Source organism: Ornithorhynchus anatinus, chromosome 14 (genome assembly GCF_004115215.2).
Source record: "Ornithorhynchus anatinus isolate Pmale09 chromosome 14, mOrnAna1.pri.v4, whole genome shotgun sequence".
In the NCBI taxonomy this organism is placed as follows: Eukaryota; Metazoa; Chordata; class Mammalia; order Monotremata; family Ornithorhynchidae; genus Ornithorhynchus; species Ornithorhynchus anatinus.
The window spans coordinates 4,712,775-4,736,333 of NC_041741.1; the positions used below are offsets into that span (position 1 = coordinate 4,712,775).

Here is a 23,559-nt window from a genome sequence, read left to right on the forward strand (position 1 = left end):
GAACTTCCCTACTTATATCAAATCCAGTCTACGGCTTCTACCGGGTCAACTCTGACATCAATTCTCAAATCATGTCTCTTTCTAGCTACTGAATCAGGAAGACTCCCTAAAATAACCATGCAAATATGGAAGAAGCTCCTCTCTACCCAAGAGATGCCTTAAGTGGCCTACAGACCCGATATATTTTAGCTAGAGAGAGGGTTCTAAGAAGTCAGATATCACCCAGTCTCTTTTGTTCCCATCTTCCAAATGAGGAAGAAACAACTTCCTCTTAAGGGTGTGTGACAACAGACCATATAATGGGTCCGACTGACTGAAAAACCACATCTGGATAACATGACAATCTCTAAGTAAATCAGAACACTACCAAACTAACAGCTAATTTGGAAGAAAGGATGCGTAACTAATAGGAGAAAAACTATACAACTGCATTTAAAGCCAAACAAAGATAGGCAAAGAAGATGATTCATTTAAAAAAAAACCTAATACACTCTCTACCACATTTTTCCTAATGGAATTCACATTAACTTAAGAAAATAATATTGAAATGCCATTAGTCCTCGTACTGCATAATTATTTGACTCTACATCCTGCACAATTTAACACAATGAAAACACTAAGTAGGCAAATTAACTCCAAATTTTGAATGACGGAAAATTCTCGCGGCACACTAAAACACATAAACATTACCCGTTCTGTTTCCCAGTGTTATCTGACAACACAATACGGGTACTCATACATATAACAGTAATCCAATTAAACTTTAGAATGTATAGTCTATAAATAGCACTTTGGAAATACCCTTGGAATTGGTAAATCAAAACATCCTCCCTATCAATACTGAATATCAGTTAACACCTATCCCAGTGGAATTGACTGCGAATGTGGGCATTCTTAAGCAACGAATACCCTTAAAAATATATATGCCCATCTTAAATACTTTCATAAAGCGGGGGCCAATCGTATTTCACATGAAAATACTTTAAAAGAGCAGGTCTTGTGTCCCACGTAAAACAACATAGATATGAAAATTTGAGAGTGAGGTATTTGAGTGCTTACTCTGCATGGAACCCTGTAGAAAGTGCTTGGGAGAGTATGATATCTCAGAACTCATTTAAAATGAAACAATATCACTCCATCCCACCCTTTGTACTTCCCTTTACCATTGTTTAATCATCTCTAAAATCCTAACTGAAAACTTATCTTCCTGGTTTCCAAAATTCTATGCAGAACTGTTCCCTCTGCCTACTTTGATCTCAGGCGTATGAGTGTTCAAGACACTTACTTGTATTGCCTCTCCCCGGAGGTCGGTCTTCCAAGAATCACCTGATTTTTGTGGTTCTTTAATAGCGTCTTTTCTTCTTACTGCTTTTTGTAGTCTCCCATGCTGCAGTGGTATACAGTATAAAAACTGCATGACGCTGGATTCTCTATGAAGTTGAATTTACAGTCAAATTAAGTGTAGACCAGATACAATGTGCTCCATGATTAGTCAAAGAAACAGCAGTTGATTATAATTGCTATATATGTCACTTATGCGTTTATTGTTCAGTTTGTTTTGGCACATACACACAAAGGAAGTTCACTCTCCTTCTAGAATCTCGGAGTTGGAAAACAGCTCACATTATTTTTAAAGCTTGAAAAATCCTGAATTTACTGAGGTGATAAAGGGTTAATGAAAACTTCAAAGCTTTTGAATGATGTTTTTATATTATAAAGCTTCTAACATATGATTCTTCTCTTCTAATTCAGACACTGTTTTTACGACTTCAGTCATTTAATAACTTCACGCTTAGTGAAAGACAAAATGAGCTCGAGTAAAGCATTTAGAGCCATTAATCACATTAGGATGCACATATTGAGCAAAGTTAACAAAAAAGGGAAGTTCCTGTTCATTTTTAAAAATAAAAATAAAAAAGAAACAAAGAAACCAAACTCCTACCAACCATGGTATCTTTCACTCGCTGTTATCTTAGAGTTGAATGCGGTCTCTAAATTCTGCTTAGGCAGCACTGGCTTTAATGCAAGTGTCACTGATCAAAATGATTTAAGGTTAGACAAGGAGATAAAAAAAACTGAACTGAGAAGTCCAGTAAGTCCTTGGCAACGGGCTTCAGACCCAACAGATGATCTAAAGAATTGTGGTTTCTAAACTTTCTATATGGCTGTGAGACCTAGACTTACCACAGAAGCCATATTCAACTTCTAGGCCAGTTCCACAGAGCCACCTACACATCGAACTTGACATCCATCAAGTAGTCAGAGAAAATAAGATCCTGGAATGCAGTCAGTTCCCCATCACATCACTCCTTCCTTCACTGGGCAGGACATGCGAGGAGAATGGGCAACAGCAGGCTCCCCCAAGCAATAGCTGATGTATGGTGAGTGAGATATTGAAAAGACACAATGAAGCAGAACCTCCAGAGACATGCACGGCTGGGGACAACTGAGAGATTAGCGGCTGACCGACTAGACTGGTGGGGTGACTCTCAGAGCAGAGAAAACTGTCCCAGCACCAGTCACTGCAGGAAGCAAATGCAACAGCATAGCAAGGTACTGTCTTTATAACACAAAATATGGAAGGGACTGCATAGGTCTTAAGCGTACTCACATGTGTGGATAAAATATCACAAGTAGCATTTTTTTTTATGGACCCTGGAGTTTGTGTATATACACAAGCACACACACAAAAGTAGTGTGTCACACTGACAAATCAGTTACCTACGGAGGCCACATTCTCTGAATACACAGTTCTCAACTTAAAAACTCCCACGTATTGTGTGCCAAAGTCACAGAGTCCAGGACGCAGACTGCTAAACCAAAGGGTAATTTTAAGTTGTCCTCAACCATATCAGTGTTCTGTTTTTTAAAACAGTGGGTAGAGTTCGGTAGGATTTGCCACATAAAAGTTAGTTAGGGACCCATAGCAGTTCTAAATCCATGACCTTGTACTTGGCCAAATTCAAATAGTTCTTTATGAAAAACTTGGTCCAAGGGCCCAAGTTCACAAAACCACTTGATGCTATATTTCCAAAGAGAAATGAGAACATGAACCCATCTTAACATACATCCCACTTATCCTTCTCCCATAGTCAAACAAGTAACATACCATGCGAAACTGCACTGTGTAATTGCTTTATTTTCTGCATATTAGTTCTTTGCCAACACTACAACCATGATAAAGAACACAATTTCCAAAGTACGATACTGTACTTTTTAGTCAGAGAGATCACAGTCTACAGACTCAGACAAGATTAACTCCATTCAAAACTTACTGCAGTTTATAAATCCACATGAATACAGAAGTTGATGCACTTAAACCAAAGCTTCAAGTTATTTGGAAAAAAAAAATCATAATAACTGGAGTTCTTAAGATTGCCACTTTTTTTTCCTGAAGGCTATAATTACCAACCCCATAATCACTAATGGTTATGGTTAAGTTTCACTACATAAATTACAAACTATGTTTTACCCTGTAAGGAAATTTGGAAATGAAATTTACATTTGGCCTTACCAAAAGAATGCAATCACCTAGCACACAAAACTCCAGCAGTGTTTGGTTCTTCTTCTTTCAAAATGAGAGAACTTCAAAAATGCAAAATACATTTTCACTCACTCTGGCACTTACATCATTCAAAAGAAATCACTTGGATATTGAAAATCTTCACCTTTGCCCCTTGTTTGCTTCAAGACAGAAGGGGAACAAATTGGCAGCTAACCCAATCCAACCGTTAGGTCTTGAAGGAGAAATGTTAAAATAAACTTCTAAAACTTTCTAATTCAATGAGGGTTTCAAGTTTGCTCCAGTTCAGGCATTTATACCCCTTGTGCTTACTTACTTCAGAAGATAGAAATAGTAGAAATTGCAATTTTTTTTTTCTGATAATTCAGTTAGAGTGGAACCTTCGGAACGTTCTTTTAAGAGAAAAATCCAAATGTATCTACTAAGGTTTTGGTCAGATTCCAAAAAACCCTGTCACTAAAATGGCACTCAGTTTTGTTTTACTCATTGCCTCATAAACGTAACTCCTTTATTTCCTGGGAAATCGATGTTTAAAGTAATTTCTCTAGTATCTTAAATTCTTTGTATCTCTTTGGTAAAAGCTTATTCATTTTCTCCAAAAAAAAACAAACTGCAGCCAATACTGCACAAAAGAAGTGTGAGATCCCATTCACCAGATTTCACATCTACTTCAGATAGACACCACATACACACACACCCCCACCCACCCCCATACACGGGCATACGGGCACACCCGCAGGCCCTCACACACACCCTTCCTTTTCTGGTTTTGTAGATACATTTCAAAAATTCCCTATTTTAAGATTAACTCCTTAAGGAAATCTAAAGTCGAGTCTTAAGGCTGAATAAGAACCGGTTGCTACTTTATAGTTCGCACCAAGAATACTTAATTAAATGTTTTCATTCTGCTTTCAACTCTAAACGTCACACCTAGTTATATTTACCATAATTAGTCAACAAATAAGTAATCATTTTAACTCTCTGATCTAACAGGGTACTGTCTACCCTTTTTTGAGAAGAAAATTTGGAGGATTACATTCAATGTCGATTGCAGGCTCATTCTCTCTACCCTACCTCCCCTTTAATAGCTATTTCCTCTCATAGATTTAAATCCAGGCATAATCCAACACGGTTCCTTCAACAGAGGATTATCACTCGTGTGCTGCTGAACCGACAGATCTGATTATCACTAGCATGATTTAAATTTACATTCTCACAAAATTGTCAGAACTTCCATTATAAAGCATCTTTTCAAGTTTGACAATCAACTGCTCTAAAAATGATTCAGGGCTCCGGTTTAATCAGGTGCAGTTATGTGGCAATGGAAATATTTATTTTGGCCGCTAAGGAGGAGGGGTATGAAATTTAGAAACTTTCAAATGCTCCGAAGAGAAGCAAGTAGAAGATTTTAGGGTTTTTCAAGCCAGTGTTAAAGTTCACCACTAAGGCAGGCAATTAAATATTCCAGTTTCGCCAAAACGTTTAAAATATCTACAAAGAGCTCATCTCTGAATGGAGTGTACATTATTGCTGTGCTTTCTGGAAACAAAAAGTATTCTGAATTATCACCTCAAATGAAAAGAAGCTTATAGAAAGAAACCAGGGTGCCATGAAAAGATTCACTGCGTCCTCGAAACCTTTACTACTCTCTCACTTTCCCCTTTTAGTTCTGCAGTCTGGGGAAACTTGGTTTTCTCCCTACTCACGCACGACGGGTGTTTCAGACCTCAACAGCTGACATTTCAAAGCACGTCTTACATTACCTGTTCAACATTACGTCTGTGATGCACTGGGAACACATTACAATGGTATCGGTCACGATTTGCCCCTGGAGGCAAGACTGACCCTATGAGCCTTAGACAGGAAAGGACACAGTCTGTTACTAAACTAAAATGGAAACTCTAAAGGAGGCAAAAAAATAAAATAAAATGAGAGAGTCCCTAAATATAAAAGACAGAATGCAGTTTGATTTTAAGCAATAAATTTCCGTTTACTAGATGAAACAGACTTGCAACAGAGTCTGCATGAATGCGAAATAAGCCATCTACAGCACGTGAGAAGGAAACGGGGCCAAGAAAAAAAAAAGAAAGCATACATTGAAAGAAAAAAAACCCCTCAAAATCAAAAAAAAAAAAAAAAATCTATCAAACCATCATTATAAAGGGCTGTGCATGTCTTTGTAAATGAGTTACTCTACTTCCCCCGGCCCCGGCCCGCTTCGCTGGCAGTCGACCACCGCTACGGAGCGTGTTCTGTCCGGGTCAAATGTCAAGACCGGGGAGGCCTCCCGAAGCCAAGCCGGAGAAACCCCAAAAGGGGAAACCGAGGCCGGGACACCCCGCCCCCCCCCCCCACCTCCCCTCTCCAAACGGTCGGGCGGCCCCTCCGGAGTCCACCCTCAAAAGAAGAAGAGAAGAGGGGTGGTGGACGGTGGTGGGATTTTTCCGTCCGCCCCCCTCTCTCGCTCCGCCTCGCCTCGGTGCGTGTCGGTCTGCCGGGCCGCGTCCGTGTCTCCTGGCGGGAGGCCGGGGGCGGGGGGCCGGGGGCGGGGAAGCCCCTTAGGATTTGTAGTTAGAGGTCAACCACGTGAGCCCCTCGTAGAGTCCGTCCCCTGAGGTGGCGCAGGAGGGCTGCACGTACCAGTTCCTGTCCCGGATCCGGGTGAGGCCCAGTTTCTCCTGGATCTCGTGGGGCTTCATGGCGTCGGGCAGGTCCTGCTTGTTGGCGAAGATGAGGATGATGGCGTCCCGCATCTCCCGGTCGTTGATGATGCGGTGGAGCTCCTGGCGGGCCTCGTCGATGCGGTCGCGGTCGGCGCAGTCCACCACGAAGATGAGCCCCTGGGTGCCGGTGTAGTAGTGCCGCCACAGCGGGCGGATCTTGTCCTGGCCGCCCACGTCCCACACGTTGAACTTGACGTTTTTGTAAGTCACCGTCTCCACGTTGAAGCCCACGGTGGGGATGGTGGTGACCGACTGGCCCAGCTTCAGCTTGTAGAGGATGGTGGTCTTGCCGGCCGCGTCCAGCCCCAGCATCAGGATCCGCATCTCCTTGTTCCCGAAGATCTTGGACAGCACCTTCCCCATCGCGCCGGAGCGGCCGGGGCCGGGGGCATTCAGGAGGCCCGGGTCCTCCCCGCCGCCGCCGCCGCCGCCGCCGCCGGGCCGGGTGTCCCTCCGCACCCGCTCCGCTCACTCGGGCATCACCGGCCTCGGCGCCCGCCGCAGCCCGGGGCCCCTGAGCGCAGGCCCCGCCGGAACCCGCCTCCCCCGGACCCGCCGCCGCCGCCGCCGCCCCGCTCCGGCCTCCGCGACAACTGCCGACTCCTCGCCCTCCTCCTCCTCCTCAGGACAGGGGGTCCCCGCGCGGGGAGCTCCGGCCGCCGCCTGGAGGGGCGAGACACACAGACACACACCGGCGGGCCGGCCACGTTACCGGGGCTCCGGGGACGGGGACCGGTCGTCCGCCTGCCCAGCCCAGCCCAGCCCAGTACCTGTAGCTGTAGCCGCCACCAACGCCGCTCCCCTCCTCCGCCTCCTCCGCCTCCCTGTCCCTCCTCGCTCGGCCGCCGCCGGAAAAGGCGCTGAGGCGGCCGCCTCACTTCCCTCCCTGCCACGCAGGCGCAGCAACGCCCGAGCGCGCGCGGACTCGAGCGACCTCGTGGGGCGGGGGGGGAGGGGGGAGCGCCCCACGCGCTCTCGTCATCAGCGGCACGCGGGGAGCGGGCGGGGCTACGGCGGCCCCGAGGGGTCACGGCGCCCGCTTAACCGGCCCTCCGACTTCCGCCCGCCCCGCCCACCCAGCCCTACTGAGGGCGCTGTTTGACGAGCAGCGCTTGGTGCGGGGCAGCGTGGAGGTCCTGACAGGGTCACCTCGGGGGGGGCGGGGGACTGGCTACAAATCACAGCGTCATAGGTTAATTAATTAATTTTGGTATTTGTTAAGCGCGGACTATGTGCAGAGCACTGTTCTAAGCGCTGGGGGAGCTACAGGGTCATCAGGTCGTCCCACGTGAGGCTCACAGTTCATCCCCATTTGACAGATGAGGGAACTGAGGCCCAGAGAAGTCAAGTGACTGGCCCACAGTCACACAGCTGACAAGTGGTAGAGCTGGGATTCGAACTCATGACCTCTGACTCCCAAGCCCGGGCTCTTCCCACTGAGCCACGCCGCTTCTCTTCCGATCCCGACTCCGCCACTTGTCTGCCGGGGGACCCTGGGCAAGCCACTTCTCTGGGCCTCACTCAGCCCCCTCATCTGTAAAATGGGGATCGAGACTGTGAGCCCCACATGGGACAGGGACTGGGTTTAACCCCATGTGCTTCTAATAACGATCATCCCCATTTTACAGATGAGGGAACTGAGGCACGGAGAAGTGACTTGACCAAGGTCACACAACTGACAAGCAGCAGAGCCGGGTTTAGAACCCATGACCTCTGACTCCCAAGCCTGTGCTCTTTCCACTGAGACACGCTGCTTCTATCCACCCCAGCGCTTAGTACAGTATGTGGCACATAGCAAGTGCTTAACAAATACCAGAGTTGTTGTTATTGCTATTATTATTATGATGGACTTGATTATCACAGGTTAAGCAGGGAGCGCAGGTAGTGAATCCCCCTCTCGTAGATGAAGGAACTGAGGCACAGAGAAGGTAAATGACTTGCCCAAGGTCACACAGCAGACAACTGGCAGAGCAGGGGTTAGAACTCCGGTTCTCTGACATTCAGGCCCGTGCTCTTTCTGCTAGGCCATGCTGCTTCTCACCTCTACCTGTCACTCCTCCTGCAATTTCTTTATTTATGTTCATGTCCGTCTCCCCATCTATACTCTAAGCTCACTGTAGGTAGGGAATGTGTTTTGTTATACTCTGCCAAGCGTGTGGTACAGTGTTCTGCACACAGTTAAGTGCTCAGTAAATATGACTGACTGATTGATTGACTTTTGCCCCAGCCTGTCCCAGTCTTATCCTCTCCCTGTCTCTTCCTCCCCTGGCCCCTTGGGTCAGGACTCCTTCTTCGCCCTCCTTTCCCCACCCCCATCCCTTCCCTTATCTCCTCACCTGTCCCTAAAGTCACTCCACAGGCTTCACTCTCCTTCCCTTTAAAAGTCAGAGCCACAAAGTTTAAGGGGAAGAAATACCAATCCAGTGGCAACCAGATCCTGAGATTTTATCAGGGCTGAGCTAGTCCTCGAGGCAAAGGGACGTTCCCCGGTGGACCTTACCCCCAAAGACTATCAGCAAGTGGGAGTTATTTTCCAAAGGGATCGTCTCCAGAGGAGGGGGATCCTACCTTACTACCAGACTGGTCCTGCACTTTCAAAATGTTAAGAACAGTACAGATAGTAAATTGAAAACTCTCTTCAGTAGGAAGAAAGAGAAGCCCGATTGTATCAAATGTTCTCAACACTGAAATACTTAAAGTTCAAAGGTAACGTTGGATGGAATCTTTGGAAGAAAAATGCAAACAATTAAAAAGTTGGGGGTAAAGAAGAAGGAAGGAAATAACAGAGTGGAGAAGATGGGTGCATTTCTGAGTATTTAGTGAACTGTCACATTAGTTAAATTGAAATAGGACCTCTCCGAGTTTCTGGATTATTTTATAATAATACATTTAAGAGAAAAAATGCACAATTTCCAAAGCCACAAAGTGACTTACCTAATATAGACTTCTTATCCTCAGTGTGGCGAGAAACTAGACTGTCCTATAGCAGATCTTTGGAACCTTCATCTTTTTTTTTTTTTTGCCTTTTTATATTACCTAACCATTAATAGGAGAACTGGGGTCATATTTGGAGAGAGCTGTACCTAGGTATTCCTGAGGCCTTTCCTACCACCAAGACAAGGAGTCAGAGGTCATGGGTTCTAATCCTGGATCCGCCACTTGCCAGCTGTGTGACTTTGGGCAAGTCATTTCACTTCTCTGGGCCTCAGTTACTTCATCTGTAAAATGGGGATTAAGATTGTGAGCCCCATGTGGGACAACCTGATTACCTTGTATCCCCCCAGTGCTTAGAACAGTGCTCGTCACATAGTAAGTGCTTAACAAATGCCATTATTATTATTAAGACAAGAAGTTGGGGGATGTGTGGTGCTATCTTTCCCCCAATTTAAAAAATTCTAAATTAATAGTCACTAATTGAATAGGGACCTTAGAATAGACACAAGGGTTCCCTCTAGACTGTATGTTCCTTGTGGGCAAGGAACATGTCTACCAATTCTGTTGTACTCTCCCAAACGCTTAGTACAGTGCTCTGCACACAGCATTCAATAAGAAATGATTGATTGATTGATTGATTGGACACAAATTTCTTCATCTAAACTTGTTATCCACTTAACTGCAACAAAAATCAGTACTGACCAAACTAACAATCCCCAAACACCATCAATCCATCAATGGTATTCACTGAGCGCTTAGTCTGGGCTTCGGAGTCAGAGGTCATGGGTTCGACTCCTGGCTCTGCCACTTGTCAGCCGTGAGACTGTGGGCAAGTCACTTAACTTCTCTGTGCCTCAGTTACCTCATCTGTAAAATGGGGATTAACTGTGAGCCTCACGTGGGACAACCTGATTACCCTGTATCTCCCCCAGCGCTTAGAACAGTGCTCTGCACATAGTAAGCGCTTAACAAATACCAACATTACTGTGTGCAGAGCACTTTACTAGTACTGCATGCATGCATGTATGCATAGAAACAATCACGTTCCCCTACTCTCTATTTCCTCCACCACTTCACTAAGGTATTTGAAAAAATTTCATAAATTTCTACCATCCATCAGCAACCTCCCCTCAGAGAGAGGTAAACACTGCATTCGCTACCCTTCTGTTTGAAGTGGCATTTCTGATGGTGAGCTCTTATCCTTTAATGGGTTTTCCATTTGCCACACATGTCACTGTTTTTACGTCTGTCTCATGGTATTACGATCTTCCCAAAGCCTCTGGTCTAGGTGTACCACCCTACTTTCTCTTGCCACATACCAGGCTAGTTGGTCTGCCGGAGGGGGTGGGGGAGGATGCGGGATGTGGGGGCTGCCTCGGAGATTTCTGTGGACATGGCTTTGAAAGAAAACAGCTCCTTCCTGGCCTCCAATAAGAGCTGAAAATGCTCCTGGTTGCTCTGGTGATGGGGAGAAACAAACCTGCTCCCAAAGCCTAACGTGGGGGTGGGGTGGGGGAGATCCCAAAAGGCCCTGAACAGTAACAGAGCCCGTGGATGCCAAGGGTCTCCACCCTGCCTGGCATCCTGGCCAGACCGAGGGCAAGGGAGTAGGGTATGGGGGAACACTGTGAGTGGGAAAGAGGGAAAAGGGAAAATAGGGGAACAGGAAGAAGTGGAAAAAAGAAAAGAAAGGGAGGGAAGGAAAAGAAGGCAAAAGAAGAAGGGAAAGGAGAGTATTCATCTTCTGATGCCATACCATCTCTCCTGTCTTCTGCCATTCCAGTGACCAGCCACAAGGCAGATATGTCCCTGCTTCCTGCCCCCATCAGGCTCCAATCTAATCTCTGTCTGGGAGATTAGAGAGGATCACATTTTCTAAAGTCATCTTAATGGATAGGGAGCTCTGTTGATGACCTAAAAAGAAATCAGAATTCCCGTTCATGATATCGTTGGGCCCTTCTTCCAGATTCAAACAGGCCTGGAACTCTCTGCATGGAATGGGCGTAGGGTGGCAGTGGGACAGGGCTAAGTGTCTTTTGTAGATCGACCACAGAGGAGATGGGAAGACCAAGAGATCAAGGACCACACAATTTTGTATTTCTTAAATTTCAAATTTCTGAGCTGCACAGATCATCTCTTCATATTAATGTTTTTCTTATCAGGGAATGCTCTAATCGTGTCTTCTTTAAAAACTACGCTCCCCTTCACAGTTGAATACGGATAATACATTTTATATTATGCTCTCAGGCATTTAATTTAGAGAAACATACTTTTAGGTTCCCCCCAAAATCTAAGCAAATGCAAGGCAGTGGCAGCCAGATAGGTCCAGAAAATAATTTGCAATATAGATGCTCTGGAGAGGATTTTTATAAAGCCCTCAAAGAGACTAAGACATTTAATCTGTTCAATTGGCTGAATATTCCAAACCCTGTAATTAAGTAATAAAAAACAACAGTGCATGTGTTGTTTGTGCTGACAGTTGTTGGGCCCGGTGCTGTGTCAATACTCAGTCATGTTGTTATTACACAAAAACATACTGTACAGGCTGACGTGTCTTGGTGCATATGGCTTGCTCTTCAGGAGGCTTCATCCAAGGGGCAATAGAAAAGTCTGAAAGCCAAAATTTGCATTCTGCTTTGAGAAAGGTTTCAATTCGGTGACCCTTCTATTTTTAAATGTCCTGTGGACAGTTGATGTTTGCCCCACTCCCAATCTCACAGCACTTATGTATACATCTTTAAATTATATCATAAATTATTTATTCATAGTAATGTCTGTCTTGCCCTCTAAACCGTAAGCTCGTTATGGGCATAGAATGTGTCTGCTAATTCTATTGTATTCTACTCTTCCAAGCCCTTAGCACAATGCTCTGCACATAGTAAGCTCTCCATAAATATGATTGGTTGATGTAAATTGATTATCTTTAGGGCTAGAAATGTGGGAAGGGAGAAAGGAGTAATTTCTCTGGGAAATGTGACAACATTCTCTTGTCTAGGTATGCCCAGATCTCCTAGAATGTAGAAAACTTTAGCTGTGGCTGACGGCCTCTTGCATAGGTAGAAAGCGTTTCTTCCAGCACTGTCCCCAAACATGGCTTGCATGGTAGGGCGATATTTCCTCATTCCCAAATGGCATTCTGGCCTAAATGCACCACGAACATATGTGTTGTGGCAGAATTGAATATACCAGGAGGTGAAGGAAATTTGAAATGGACAGAACTCAAAGACTCCTTCGGCTTGGAGAGCTCCATGCTATTTCATAATGCTACTGATAAGCCTCAAATACTCAGGAAAATGTTCACGTACTAACTAAGCCAGTCTATCCCAGTGCCTGACCTATTCTCCTGGTTTTACGTACTTCGGATACCAGTCTCTCGGGTCAGTGGGACATGTGGAAATACAACCCGGTCTTTCACAACGCAGGGTGGCATTATTTCAGAATCCCATGTTAAGGAAAATTCGCATTGTGGTTCTCACCCCGTATCTGTCGCTGCGCTCATGGGCACAACCGCTTCTCTACACCACGACATGCTCTATTGACAGATATGTGCCACCAGAAAGTGGGAACTAATTCCTAATAGCGTTCTAGATAGAAAGCCTCGTGAAAATATGCATTCTGGGGGAACTGAGGAAATGCTGAAGGAGTGAGTCAGTGAAGAAGTGACTAACTTACTGAATAATACTCTGGTGGCCTCAGAAAGTGAATGCCTCTTCCAAACATTCTAATTTATTATCGGGAGTAGCCTTAGCTACTCCCTAGGGAGGGTTTAAGTCATCGAGGCATATTGAGAGACTTTCTAATGTCATATCATTACAGTATATGGTTCGGGCATTCTGCAGCCGAATGCGGTGGTCATGAATGGACTACTCCTAACACCTGGAGAGCAATCATGAATGAATGTTTTACCCCAGTTCTGTAGTTGGAGAAACTGAGTCTCAAACAAGACAGATGGTTTATCCAAGCCTGGCAGCGTGGCCTTGCCCTGGTGAAGTCTGTTTCTACTAGCCCCAGTCCCGCGGAAGACAAGAGTGGAAGCCACCCCCTGAGCCAAGCCTGCCCGAGCCCACCCTCACCCTATCCCCCGGGGACTGAGGAGCCAGCATCTGACTGCTGAAGGGCCTTCCCTTCCTGTCCATCCCCCTGGTCGCGTGGACATTCCCACCCTCCAAGTGTCTGTTCCTGGATTGGGGGGAGTGGGGTCAGGTCACCCCTGGGTCCCAGACCCTCTGACCGCCGAGGCCCCACCAAACATCACACCGAAAAACTCGGCCCCCTGACTCCTAATCCATTACATTAGCTATGAGGCTATTATTTATGAGTTTGGAATTCAGAAAGGGTCTTTTCCAGGCCTCTTGCTCCATAAATCCTTTTAACTCTAATGGATACAAACCATAAATTGTACATAGTTAAGCAGTTATTACAATGCACTGTTAATCTGGGACTTTGTTTTCATCGCTATAAATTACCCTAGGGGCAGTGGAGTAATCTGTGATTAAAGATGTCCTTCAGTCCCTCCAAGAACTGGTCTTTAAATCCACAGTTTCCCACCTGAATAAGAAAATCGAACGGTTGACGTTTTCTGGGAGTCGGAGGGCCAACAAGGTGCCCCTCCCTTTCATCGCGGGTGGGAGGACAGGCCTACCCGCCGCTGGGGCAGAAGGCCCCCAGCAGCTATCTTGAGAATACTTGGAACCAATCGATGGTACTTATTTTATTTTTTAATAGTATTTGTGAAGCACTGTACTAAGCACTGGGGTAGACACAAGCTAATCAGGTCAGACGCAGTCCATGACCCATATGGGGCTCACAGTCTTAATCCCCATTTTCCAGACGAAAACAGGCACAGAGAAGTTTAGTGATTTACCCAGGGTCACATAGCAGAAAAGTGGCAGAGCCAGATTTAGAACCCTGGCCCTTCTAACTCCCAGGCCTGGGCTCTATTAGGCCACACTGCTTCTCATTGAGCATATACTGAGTGCGGAGCCCTGCACAAGGCACCTGGGAGAGTACATTAGAAACAAGACACATGTTTCCTGCCGTCGAGGAGCTTATATACTAATAGCATAGGGAAGGCTAGGATGGTTTGTAACCGAGGATTGTGGCCCGGAGTAGCGAGGGAACCATGGCTGTCTCTGCACAGTTTCTCTTCTAATTCAATGGTCTCAATTTTTGATTGGTGTGTTTTTACTTGCTCCTGCTGTTTTGATATATTCCTGTTTTTCACATGTCTGTCCCCTCCCTCTTAGATTGTCAGCCCTGTTTAGGACAAGGACCATGGCTGAATTGCTTGGGCAGGGAATGTGTCCACCAGTCTCTGTTATACTGTTATAATGAACTCTCCCAAGCACTTAGTACAGTACTCTGCTCACAGTTAAGTGCTCAGTAAATACAAACGATTGGTTGATCACTTACCCTGTCTACACACAAGGACTTAATATAGTGCCTGGCTCCAAGAAAGCGTGCAAAAAATTCCAAAATAACAATAAAAAATGATAATGGTAATAAAAACCTCTCGGGTTAGGTGCTGTAATGAACCACTCTGCTTTGTATGGCTCCATTCCTGTTGGCTCTGGCAACTTTGGGAGTCTTCATGTTGCCCCTCTCCATATTCCTCTAGGGCGCTGCTCAGCTGCCACTGTTTCTAAAATGTAATAATTATATTATTCATTAAGTTATGATTATATGCCAAGCTGTTCTGAGCGCTGGGGTAGATCCAAGAGAGTTGGGTCGGATGCAGGCCCAGAGTCTAAGGGGGAGAGAGAACAGGCATTTTACAGGTGAGAAACTGAGGCATGGAGAAGTGAACTGACTTTTCCAAGGTTAGGTGGCAGGCAGGTGGTGGAGCTGAGACTAGAACCCGGATCCTGTGACTCTCAGGTCGGGGCTCTTTCTCTTAGGCCACGTTGCTTCTCTTGAAGTCACATAGCAGGCAAGGGGCAGAACCGGATCCTCACTCTAGGGCTCCTGCTGCCTGTCCGTATCGTGCTGTCTTGGCCCTGCCCATCCTGGCTCTCCACCTCCCAGTACCCCAGTCCATCTTCCTCACCTTCCTGCCTCCTCGTCTCCTCATCGATCGCCTGGACCTATAGCTCTTTATTTGCCGTCGATTCACTGATTCGCCAGTGTTGAGGTCTGAAAGCCCCCATGATGTAAGGAAAAGAGCATGGAATGGAGAGTCAGGAGACCTGGGTTCTTCTCCCAGCTTTGCTTCTGGCCTGCTGCGAGGCCTGGGGCAAGTCACTTAACTTCTCTGGGCCTCAGTTTCCTCATCTGTAAATCGGGGGTGAGATCCCTGCTTTCCTTCACTCTTAAACTGTGAACTCCACTGGGTCTGTTGTGATTATCTGGTGTCTTCTCCAGCTCTTACCACATAATAAGCAGTCCCCACTCTCTTTCATCCCACCATCTCTCTTCAAGTGAGCCCCTGGCTTCCCTCTCTTTGGGGGCAGCTCCACCTTCCCTCAACTTTCCCTCAGTCTCACCCTGCTCCATACCCCATTTTCACGATGCCTAGCCTGCCAGCACATTAGACACAACACATCAGCCCAGGGCAACCTTCCACTCTGGCATCAAAGATGCTTTATGTGCCTTTAGTGCTATCCCCTATGTCTGCCATCAGGGAAGACGGGATTGACCAAATCCCACCTCCGAAAGCGTAGCCCTTCAGGAAGCTATGAATCTCTTTGGCTGTAACAAATTGTGTTCAGATATTATTCTGAAATACAATGATGCTGAATTAATAATACTAATAATGTTGATGATATCATTTATTTATAAAGCTCCCCTCACCAAAGCACTCAGCCTCTTGTATATTTTGCAATCGTTTCCTAAAAGCTCAATGAAGTAACAGCAAGGACTATCCTCTAAAGTTAGTTATAAATAAAATGAGTGGAAGAAATGAGAAAAACAGAAGTGGACACTCAAAGAAGCTCAGGAGAGTACCCGAGGCTGATCTTATTTACGGGGCAGTGGATTACAATGACAAAAATTTCACCTCCACACCTCATGGCCAGATCAATGAGAACCTAGCAAATGAATAAAAGATACAACAACAGTCGCTTTTATGAAAACAACTACATAATTAGGTCATAATAGTGCAACACAGATTTATGGAGCACAAGTTCCAGAAAATCTTGGGCTGCCACCCTCTCTTGGGGGGGGGGGGGCAGGTTTGCTCCCTGAGGGTCTCTCTCGGTGTGGCCCAAGTCCCAGCCCAAAAACCTAGGACACTGATGGACACCAGGAATTTCAACAGCTTAGCTCAGTAATAATAATAATAATAATAGTAATAATATTCTTAAGCGCTTACCAGGTTCCAGATCCCATGCTAAGAAAGAGCAAAGATAGGTTACCAGATGGGATACAGTCACCTTGCCCCATGGGACTCACAATCTCGCAAGGGGCTCACAAGGGAGGGAGAGCAGGTATCACACCCATTTTCCCGGTGAGGAAACTGTGGCACAGAGAGGGTGAGAGAAGCAGCGTGGCTCAAGGGAAAGAGCCCGGGCTTGGGAGTCGAAGATCATGTGTTCGAATCCCGGCTCTGCCAATTGTCAGCTGTGTGACTGTGGGCAAGTCACTTCACTTCTCTGGGCCTCAGTTACCTCATCTGTAAAATGGGGATTCACTGTGAGCCTCACGTGGGACACCCTGATGACCCTGTATCTCCCCCAGCGCTTAGAACAGTGCTCTGCACATAGTAAGCGCTTAACAAATACCAACATTATTATTATTATTCTTATTGCCCGAGCGGGCCCAGCAGCAGGCCGGTGGCATTTTTTATTGGGATTAGAAGTCAGGGATCCCGGTTTCCAGTCCTATGCTTTTTCCACTCTCCGTGCTAGAACGGTTCCCCAGATGTCATCGAGAGGAAAGGGGTTTACGGGTGGGGGAAAGGAGGGGGCAAAGAGCCAAATAGAGTCTCTGCCCGTCTTTGCATCCATCTTGCTCCCCCGCCCTCTCGTCCCTCCGTCCAGGCTGCAAACTCGCTGCCGCAGCGCCCCCTGGCGCCCACGGCCTGTCTGTCTGACTGTCTGTCCGTCCCTCCCTCTCCCTTCGGGGCCCACGGGTGAAGGCTTTTCCTGGGCGGGGGGCTTTCATTCATTCATTTCATTTCATTTCATACATTCAACCGTATTTATTGAGCGTTTACTGTGTGCATAGCACTGTACTAAGCGCTTGGGAGAGTACAAGTGGGCAACAGAGAGAGACCATAATAATAATGATAATAATGTTGGTATTTGTTAAGTGCTTACTATGTGCCGAGCGCTGTTCTAAGCGCTGGGGTAGACACAGGGGAATCAGGTTGCCCCACGTGGGCCTCACAGTCTTCATCCCCATTTTACAGATGAGGTAACTGAGGCACCGAGAAGTTAAGTCACTTGCCCCAAGTCCATCCCTACCCAACAACGGACTCACAGTCTAGAAGGGGGAGACAGACCCCATCACAAAACAAGGAGACAGGCATCAATAGCATCAAAATAGATAAGTAGACTTATAGATAGCTATGCACATCATTCATAAAATCCATTCATTCGGTCATATTTATTGAGTGCTTCCTGTGTGCAGAGTGCTGTGCTAAGCTAATAAAATCAATAGAATAATAAATACGCATAAATATAGACAAGTGCTGTGGGGTTGGCCAAGGGGGTAGAGGAGAGGGAGGGAGTAGGGGCGATGGAGAGAGGGGGAGGAGCAGAGGAAAGGGGGAGCTCAATCCGGGAAGGCCTCCTGGAGGAGGAAGGCTCTCCCCACCATCTCTCCCACAGCCGCCCTGACTGCCCCAGGAGGCCTTCCCACCCTCCCCGACCAATCCCTCGCTCATCCCCCCCCCCCCCGAGTTGGAAGGCTTTTTCTGCTCCTTTGTCAAGAGTCATTAGGATAATAATAATTGTGGATATAATAATTATTATTATAATTAATAAATATTAAGCTTAATGTTAATGCTGGTATTTGTTAAGCGCTTACTATGTGCAGAGCACTGTTCTAAGCGCTGGGGTAAACACAGGGGAATCAGGTTGTCCCACGTGGGGCTCACAGTCTTAATCCCCATTTTACAGATGAGGGAACTGAGGCACAGAGAAGTTAAGTGACTTGCCCACAGTCACACAGCTGACAAGTGGCAGAGCTGGGATTCAAACTCATGAGCCCTGACTCCAAAGCCCGTGCTCTTTCCACTGCGCCACGCTGCTTCTCTACTCATACTGCGTGCCAGGCAATGTTTTAAGCGCTGGGGTGGAGAAAAGCAAATCAGGTTGGATACAGTCCCTGTCCCACGTAGGGCTCACTGTCTCGATCCCCCTTTTCCAGATACAGTTACTGGGGCACTGAGAAGTGAAGTGACTTAACCAAGTCACGCAGCAGGCAAGTGGCTGAGCTGGGATTAGAACCCACGACCCTCTAACTCCAAGGCCCATTTTCCTAGACCTTTGTGCAAAATGTGGAAAGGAGTTTGCTCAGGGCGCGCCTGGATCTGTTTGGACCCCTTCATATCTATCCAGACTGTAGATGCACAACCCACAGCACCCATCCGTAGACTGTATAGCCACCTACTGTGTTCAGATCACTCTAATGAGTAGATGTGATGCCTGCTCTCATAGAGTTTAGTGAGAGAGACAGAAAGAAAATAATTTACCAGCTACAGTTTCTTTGCAAACCTGCTGAGAAAAGCACCCAACCACAAATACAACATCAAGAGAAATTGATTTCACTGCAGTAGAAATTATTCTTACCTCTACATCTAAAAAACTAGGAGGGGCCCGTGCCTTGCAGATCAGGCAACCCATCTCATGTAAAATGGGGGAGCTACTGCTGTATTTAAAATGGACTCCTCAGTTTCATAAAACTATGTTAAAGACAGAGAGGACAGATATCAGAGGCTTGGTCCATACAATAAATTTATTATTAACAATAATAAGAGTCTCCAAGGAACTCAAAGCACCTACTAATTAGTAGCTGTGCGAGGATTCACATAAATCTCCCTTTCACATTTCTACTCTTAGCTCCAGTTTTACAGTGATCAGGAAACTGACTGACTGTGAGATTAGAGAGGCAAAAGCAGAAATTCTTCCATTCATTACCCCCGCCTTTACCCCGAAAGGAATTTCTGTCAGCACATTGCTTCCGATCTGCCTTTTCTCTCTGCCTTTCCCCCTTTGGCCCACTATCATTCCAAACTCCCAAAAATGGGGCTGGAGGAGGGATGTCAAAATCCCCATCAGGCGCTGGGTGCTTCCCAAGTGGTGGAGTTGAGCAGAATGTACAAGATGACCCTCTCTCATTGATCTGGGTTTCGGAGAGGTGCCTAATGACGACTTGGAGTGATTCACCCTGGAGCTTGGGAAAGCTAAATATTTTAAAAGTTAGCAGCCATTGACAAGATTGCAGACACTGAACCTGTGATTAGCCCTGAGGGACTGTCGGATATGAATTTTTAACGATATGATTCTAAGACCGACATGTGATCTGTGCTGATCAGGTAGGGTGAGTGATTTAAAGTCAGGGTCCCCTGCCAGAGTTGGTGATCGGTATTTCAAGATGAGAGATGGACAGGGAAACGTGGAAATAACAGAGGAGGAGCTGGCCCCCTCTTGCACCTGGACACCCCAATCTTCTCTGACTGGAGCAGAGTGAGAACAACTCCAAAATGACTGGAGCAGGAGTGGGTGACCGGGGGAGGGTCACCCACCCCACTTATAGCTTTGGTGGCAGAGGATGTAGGAAGTCATTTTTGAGGCAGATAGATCGCAGCCTGATGCGGAGTTCTGACCCCACTGACGCCACAGTGATGGAAGGAGGAGGAGAAAGAGGAGGAGGAGGAGGAGGAGAAGAAAGAGGGAGGAGCTGTTTCAGGTTTCTAGGTTCCCAGCCCCTAAAGCTTGTGGGAAGTTCCCAAGAGAGTCCCATCTCACTTGGGCAGAGTCAAGCCGTGGGCAGAGTCAGTTCCTTGGGTTTTTTTCCTTCGACAAGCCTTCCCGTTGCTACTGCGTGAACCCTGAGGTGCCCTGAGGGCACCTGGGCCCTTCTAGACTGTGAGTTCCTTGTGGGCAGGGAATGTGTCTACCAATTCTGTTCTTTTGGACTCTTCCAAGCACTTAGAACAGTGTTCTGCATACGGTAAACACTCAATAAATATGACTGACTGATTGAAAGATAGCTCAGGTGACTTGGTGGATGGTAGGGGATGGAAACCAGGCCTGTCTGTCTCTGAATGTGTCTGTTTATTGTTATACTGTACTCTCCCAAGTGCTTAGTAGAGTGTTCTGCGCACAATAAGTGCTCAATAAATACCATTGAATGAACTGAATGAATGAGGCCTCGCTGACTGCCCTTTGCTCAGTGACCTGCTTACTTACTGTGCCTCAATCTCGGCTATCTCAACACCGATCCTTTTCCCACATCCTCCCCCTAGCCTGGAACTTCCTTCCCCTCCATATACACCAGACCATCGCTCTCCCCATTTTCAAAACACCAGACCACCGCTCTCCCCATTTTCAAAACATTATTAAGGTCACAGCTCGTCTAAGAAGCCTTCCCCCAAAAGCCCCCTCTTTTCCTCAGCTCGCTTTCCCCTTCTGTGTCATCTATACACTAGGATCTGTGACCTTTGGCCATTTGATATTCCAACCAACCTCAACCCCACAGCACTTACATACACATATTTAAATTTTATATTACAAATTATTATTTATCTTTATTAATGTCTTGTCTCCCCTTCTGGACAGTAAGCTTGTTGTGGGCAGGGAATGTGTCTGCTAATTCTGTGGTATTGTACTCTCCCAAGTGCTTAGTACAGGGCTCTGCACCTAGGAAATTGCTCAATAAATGCCGCTGACTGATTGATTAATTGACCTCTCCACACCCAGGGGATTCCCCTAAACTCCTGAGCCCCAGGATTTAAGAAGGGGGCGCAAAATTGGGACCAGGGCAGAGGAGGGTCTCTCCGATTCCTTTCTGCACCTTCTTCTCCTCAGCCCCCAGGATAACCGCCCCTTGTCCTCCTCAACCTTAGCACTTCAATGACACTGGCTAGATGATGCATAACTAGGGGGTGGCCATTCATCCCGCTTTATACTGGACAGTCTAATTTTCAGTTAACCAGTCCCCTGACATCTAGTATGGGGGAAGGGGATGTCAGCAAAGGCATTTTCTAATAGTGGAAAACCAATGAGTGCTATGTGACTTTGGGCAAGTCACTAAACTCCGTGCCTCAGTTACCTTATCTGTAAAATGGGGATTAAGACTATGAGACCCATGTGTGGGTCAGGGACTGTGTCCAACCTGATCACCTTGTCTCAGCCCAGCTCTTACAGGCCTAACAAATACCACAATTATTATAATTATTATCGTTTCTATGTATATATTTTCTCCTGAATGTCCTGTCCTCTGCCATATCGTGCTATACGGTGTCGCTTTCTTCCTTGATGACATTTTTAATCTCTGTCCACATTTTCTCTGGCTCCTTGCCTGTGAGATTAGGCGCCTCAAATCTATTTTTTACACCATCCTTAAATATCGGGGGGGTAATACTCCTCGGGTCAGATTTGGGCGACTGTAAGGCATGAGTGATCTTTCTAGCTTTTAGCCTGAGATCTGTTCATTCTACGACGCGGAAACGACTCGATGCAGTTGATAATAATAATTATTGCATGGTGTCTGCCACAGAGGTTGATAATAATAATAATAATTGTATGGTGTCTGCCACATCTGTGTCCAGGACAAGGCCCACCTTTCAACCGCTTTGATTTCACCGTACTGTCCGGATTTGTGGATGCCTTTGGATTGACGGTCCCGCAGTGTATTTGAAGCCAGATACCCAAAGAGACTCACACTGACCACTCCACCGTCGCTGGCCACCGTGAAACTCACCCCCGAGTGCGTCTTGGAGGAAACTTTTTCTTGCCCCGTCGCTCCTTCTCACTTAGCGCGGTGCCACCGCTGCGGGAGAGAACGGACGGAGCGCGCAGTGGCGGGGAGGCGGCGCGGAAGCTGCGCTCTGCTGCCACCTGCTGGGCGGAGACGGCGAGGCGCCCCAGCGCCCATAACGATGACGTCAAAAGAGGGGCGGGGCCTCGAGCCCCACAGACCCCCCCCCTCCCCCCGCCCCCAACGATGACGTCACCCCCAGTGCAGCCACTAGAGGCCGCCGCGGCCGCCGGGCTCTCGCCGGGCGCGGTGGCGCGCGCCTGTAGTCCCAGCTACTCGGGAGGCTGAGGCTGGAGGATCGCTTGAGCTCAGGAGTTCTGGGCTGCAGTCCGCTATGCCGATCGGGTGTCCGCACTAAGTTCGGTATCAATATGGTGATCCTCCGGGAGCGGAGGGTTACCAGGTTGCCTAAGGAGGGGTGAACCGGCCCAGGTCGGAAACGGAGCAGGTCAAAACTCCCGTGCCGATCAGTAGTGGGATCGCGCCTGTGAATAGTTGCTGCAGTCTAGCCTGGGCAAGATAGTGAGACACGGTCTCTTTTGTTGGTGGCGCTCGACACCATTTGACGCTTGCAGGGGGTCCTTTTACTCTAGTCCAGTCCTTCCTTCTCACCCCCCGTGCGCACGCCACCATCTTCTGATCCCAACTTGTGCAATTTGCAAGGTAGGGTCCGCAAAGGAAAGACGGTCATTAACCTGAACCTCATCTCTCTCCGTTTTGCTTTGCATTTCATCTTTTTCATCTTTCTCTGGGTCTGAAGCGTCTGATTTAACCCCGACTCAGTATCGACCCCTGCTGGAGGAAGGCCGCAAAGGCCACCGTGAGCCACTGTAATATTCGGTGCCGACAGCAGGGGCCGCTGTTTGGCGCAGACTGCGGCCGCTGCCCGGCGGACCGACTCCCACCTCCAAAACGCTCTTCTGCAAAACACGAGTTTCACCTCCCCCCTCCCCACCGATTTGGCTTTAGAGCGTTGAAACAATTTAGGAAACTTTCTTCCCACCGAACCGAGATTTGGCTTAGGAAGAAACGGTGCTGCCCATGGTGTCGGTTACGGCGGGATGCTGCTACATTTCCCAGTTTGTGCCTGGCCACGGCTTACGGTGCTTTTGCTTGTTTTGTTTTAGTGGTAATAATAATAATGTTGGTATTTGTTAAGCGCTTACTATGTGCAGAGCACTGTTCTAAGCGCCGGGGTAGACACAGGGGAATCAGCTTGTCCCACGTGGGGCTCACAGTCTTCATCCCCATTTTACAGATGAGGGAACTGAGGCACAGAGAAGTTAAGTGACTTGCCCACAGTCACACAGCTGACAAGTGGCAGAGCTGGGTTTATTATGGTGTTTATTAAGTGCTGACTATTCTAAGCGCTGCTGGGGTAGACGGAAGCTAATCAGTTTGGACAGAATCATTCCTTCAATCGTATTTATTGAGCGCTTACTATGTGCAGAGCAC

At 47.0% G+C, this 23,559-nt stretch overlaps 1 protein-coding gene and 1 long non-coding RNA gene across 2 annotated transcripts; both read right to left on the bottom strand.

Moving 5' to 3' along the window:
- Positions 1-3,119: 3,119 nt before the first annotated feature.
- ARF6 (ADP ribosylation factor 6) lies at positions 3,120-6,791 on the bottom strand. Its single transcript, XM_029078701.2, has one exon. The coding sequence runs from the start codon at positions 6,607-6,609 to the stop codon at positions 6,082-6,084; it is 528 nt and encodes a 175-aa protein (XP_028934534.1). The 5' UTR covers positions 6,610-6,791; the 3' UTR covers positions 3,120-6,081.
- A 4,464-nt stretch (positions 6,792-11,255) lies between these two features.
- On the bottom strand, positions 11,256-22,210 carry LOC103168483. Its single transcript, XR_485448.3, has 3 exons — positions 22,048-22,210; positions 14,690-14,821; positions 11,256-11,790 (listed from the first exon to the last, which is right to left on the bottom strand). It is a non-coding gene; the product is annotated as an uncharacterized LOC103168483 (long non-coding RNA).
- Positions 22,211-23,559: the final 1,349 nt, after the last annotated feature.

Bases quoted from the DNA above. Each gene is read 5' to 3' on its own strand.
- ARF6 (XM_029078701.2), bottom strand. From the start codon at position 6,609: ATGGGGAAGGTGCTGTCCAAGATCTTCGGGAACAAGGAGATGCGGATC.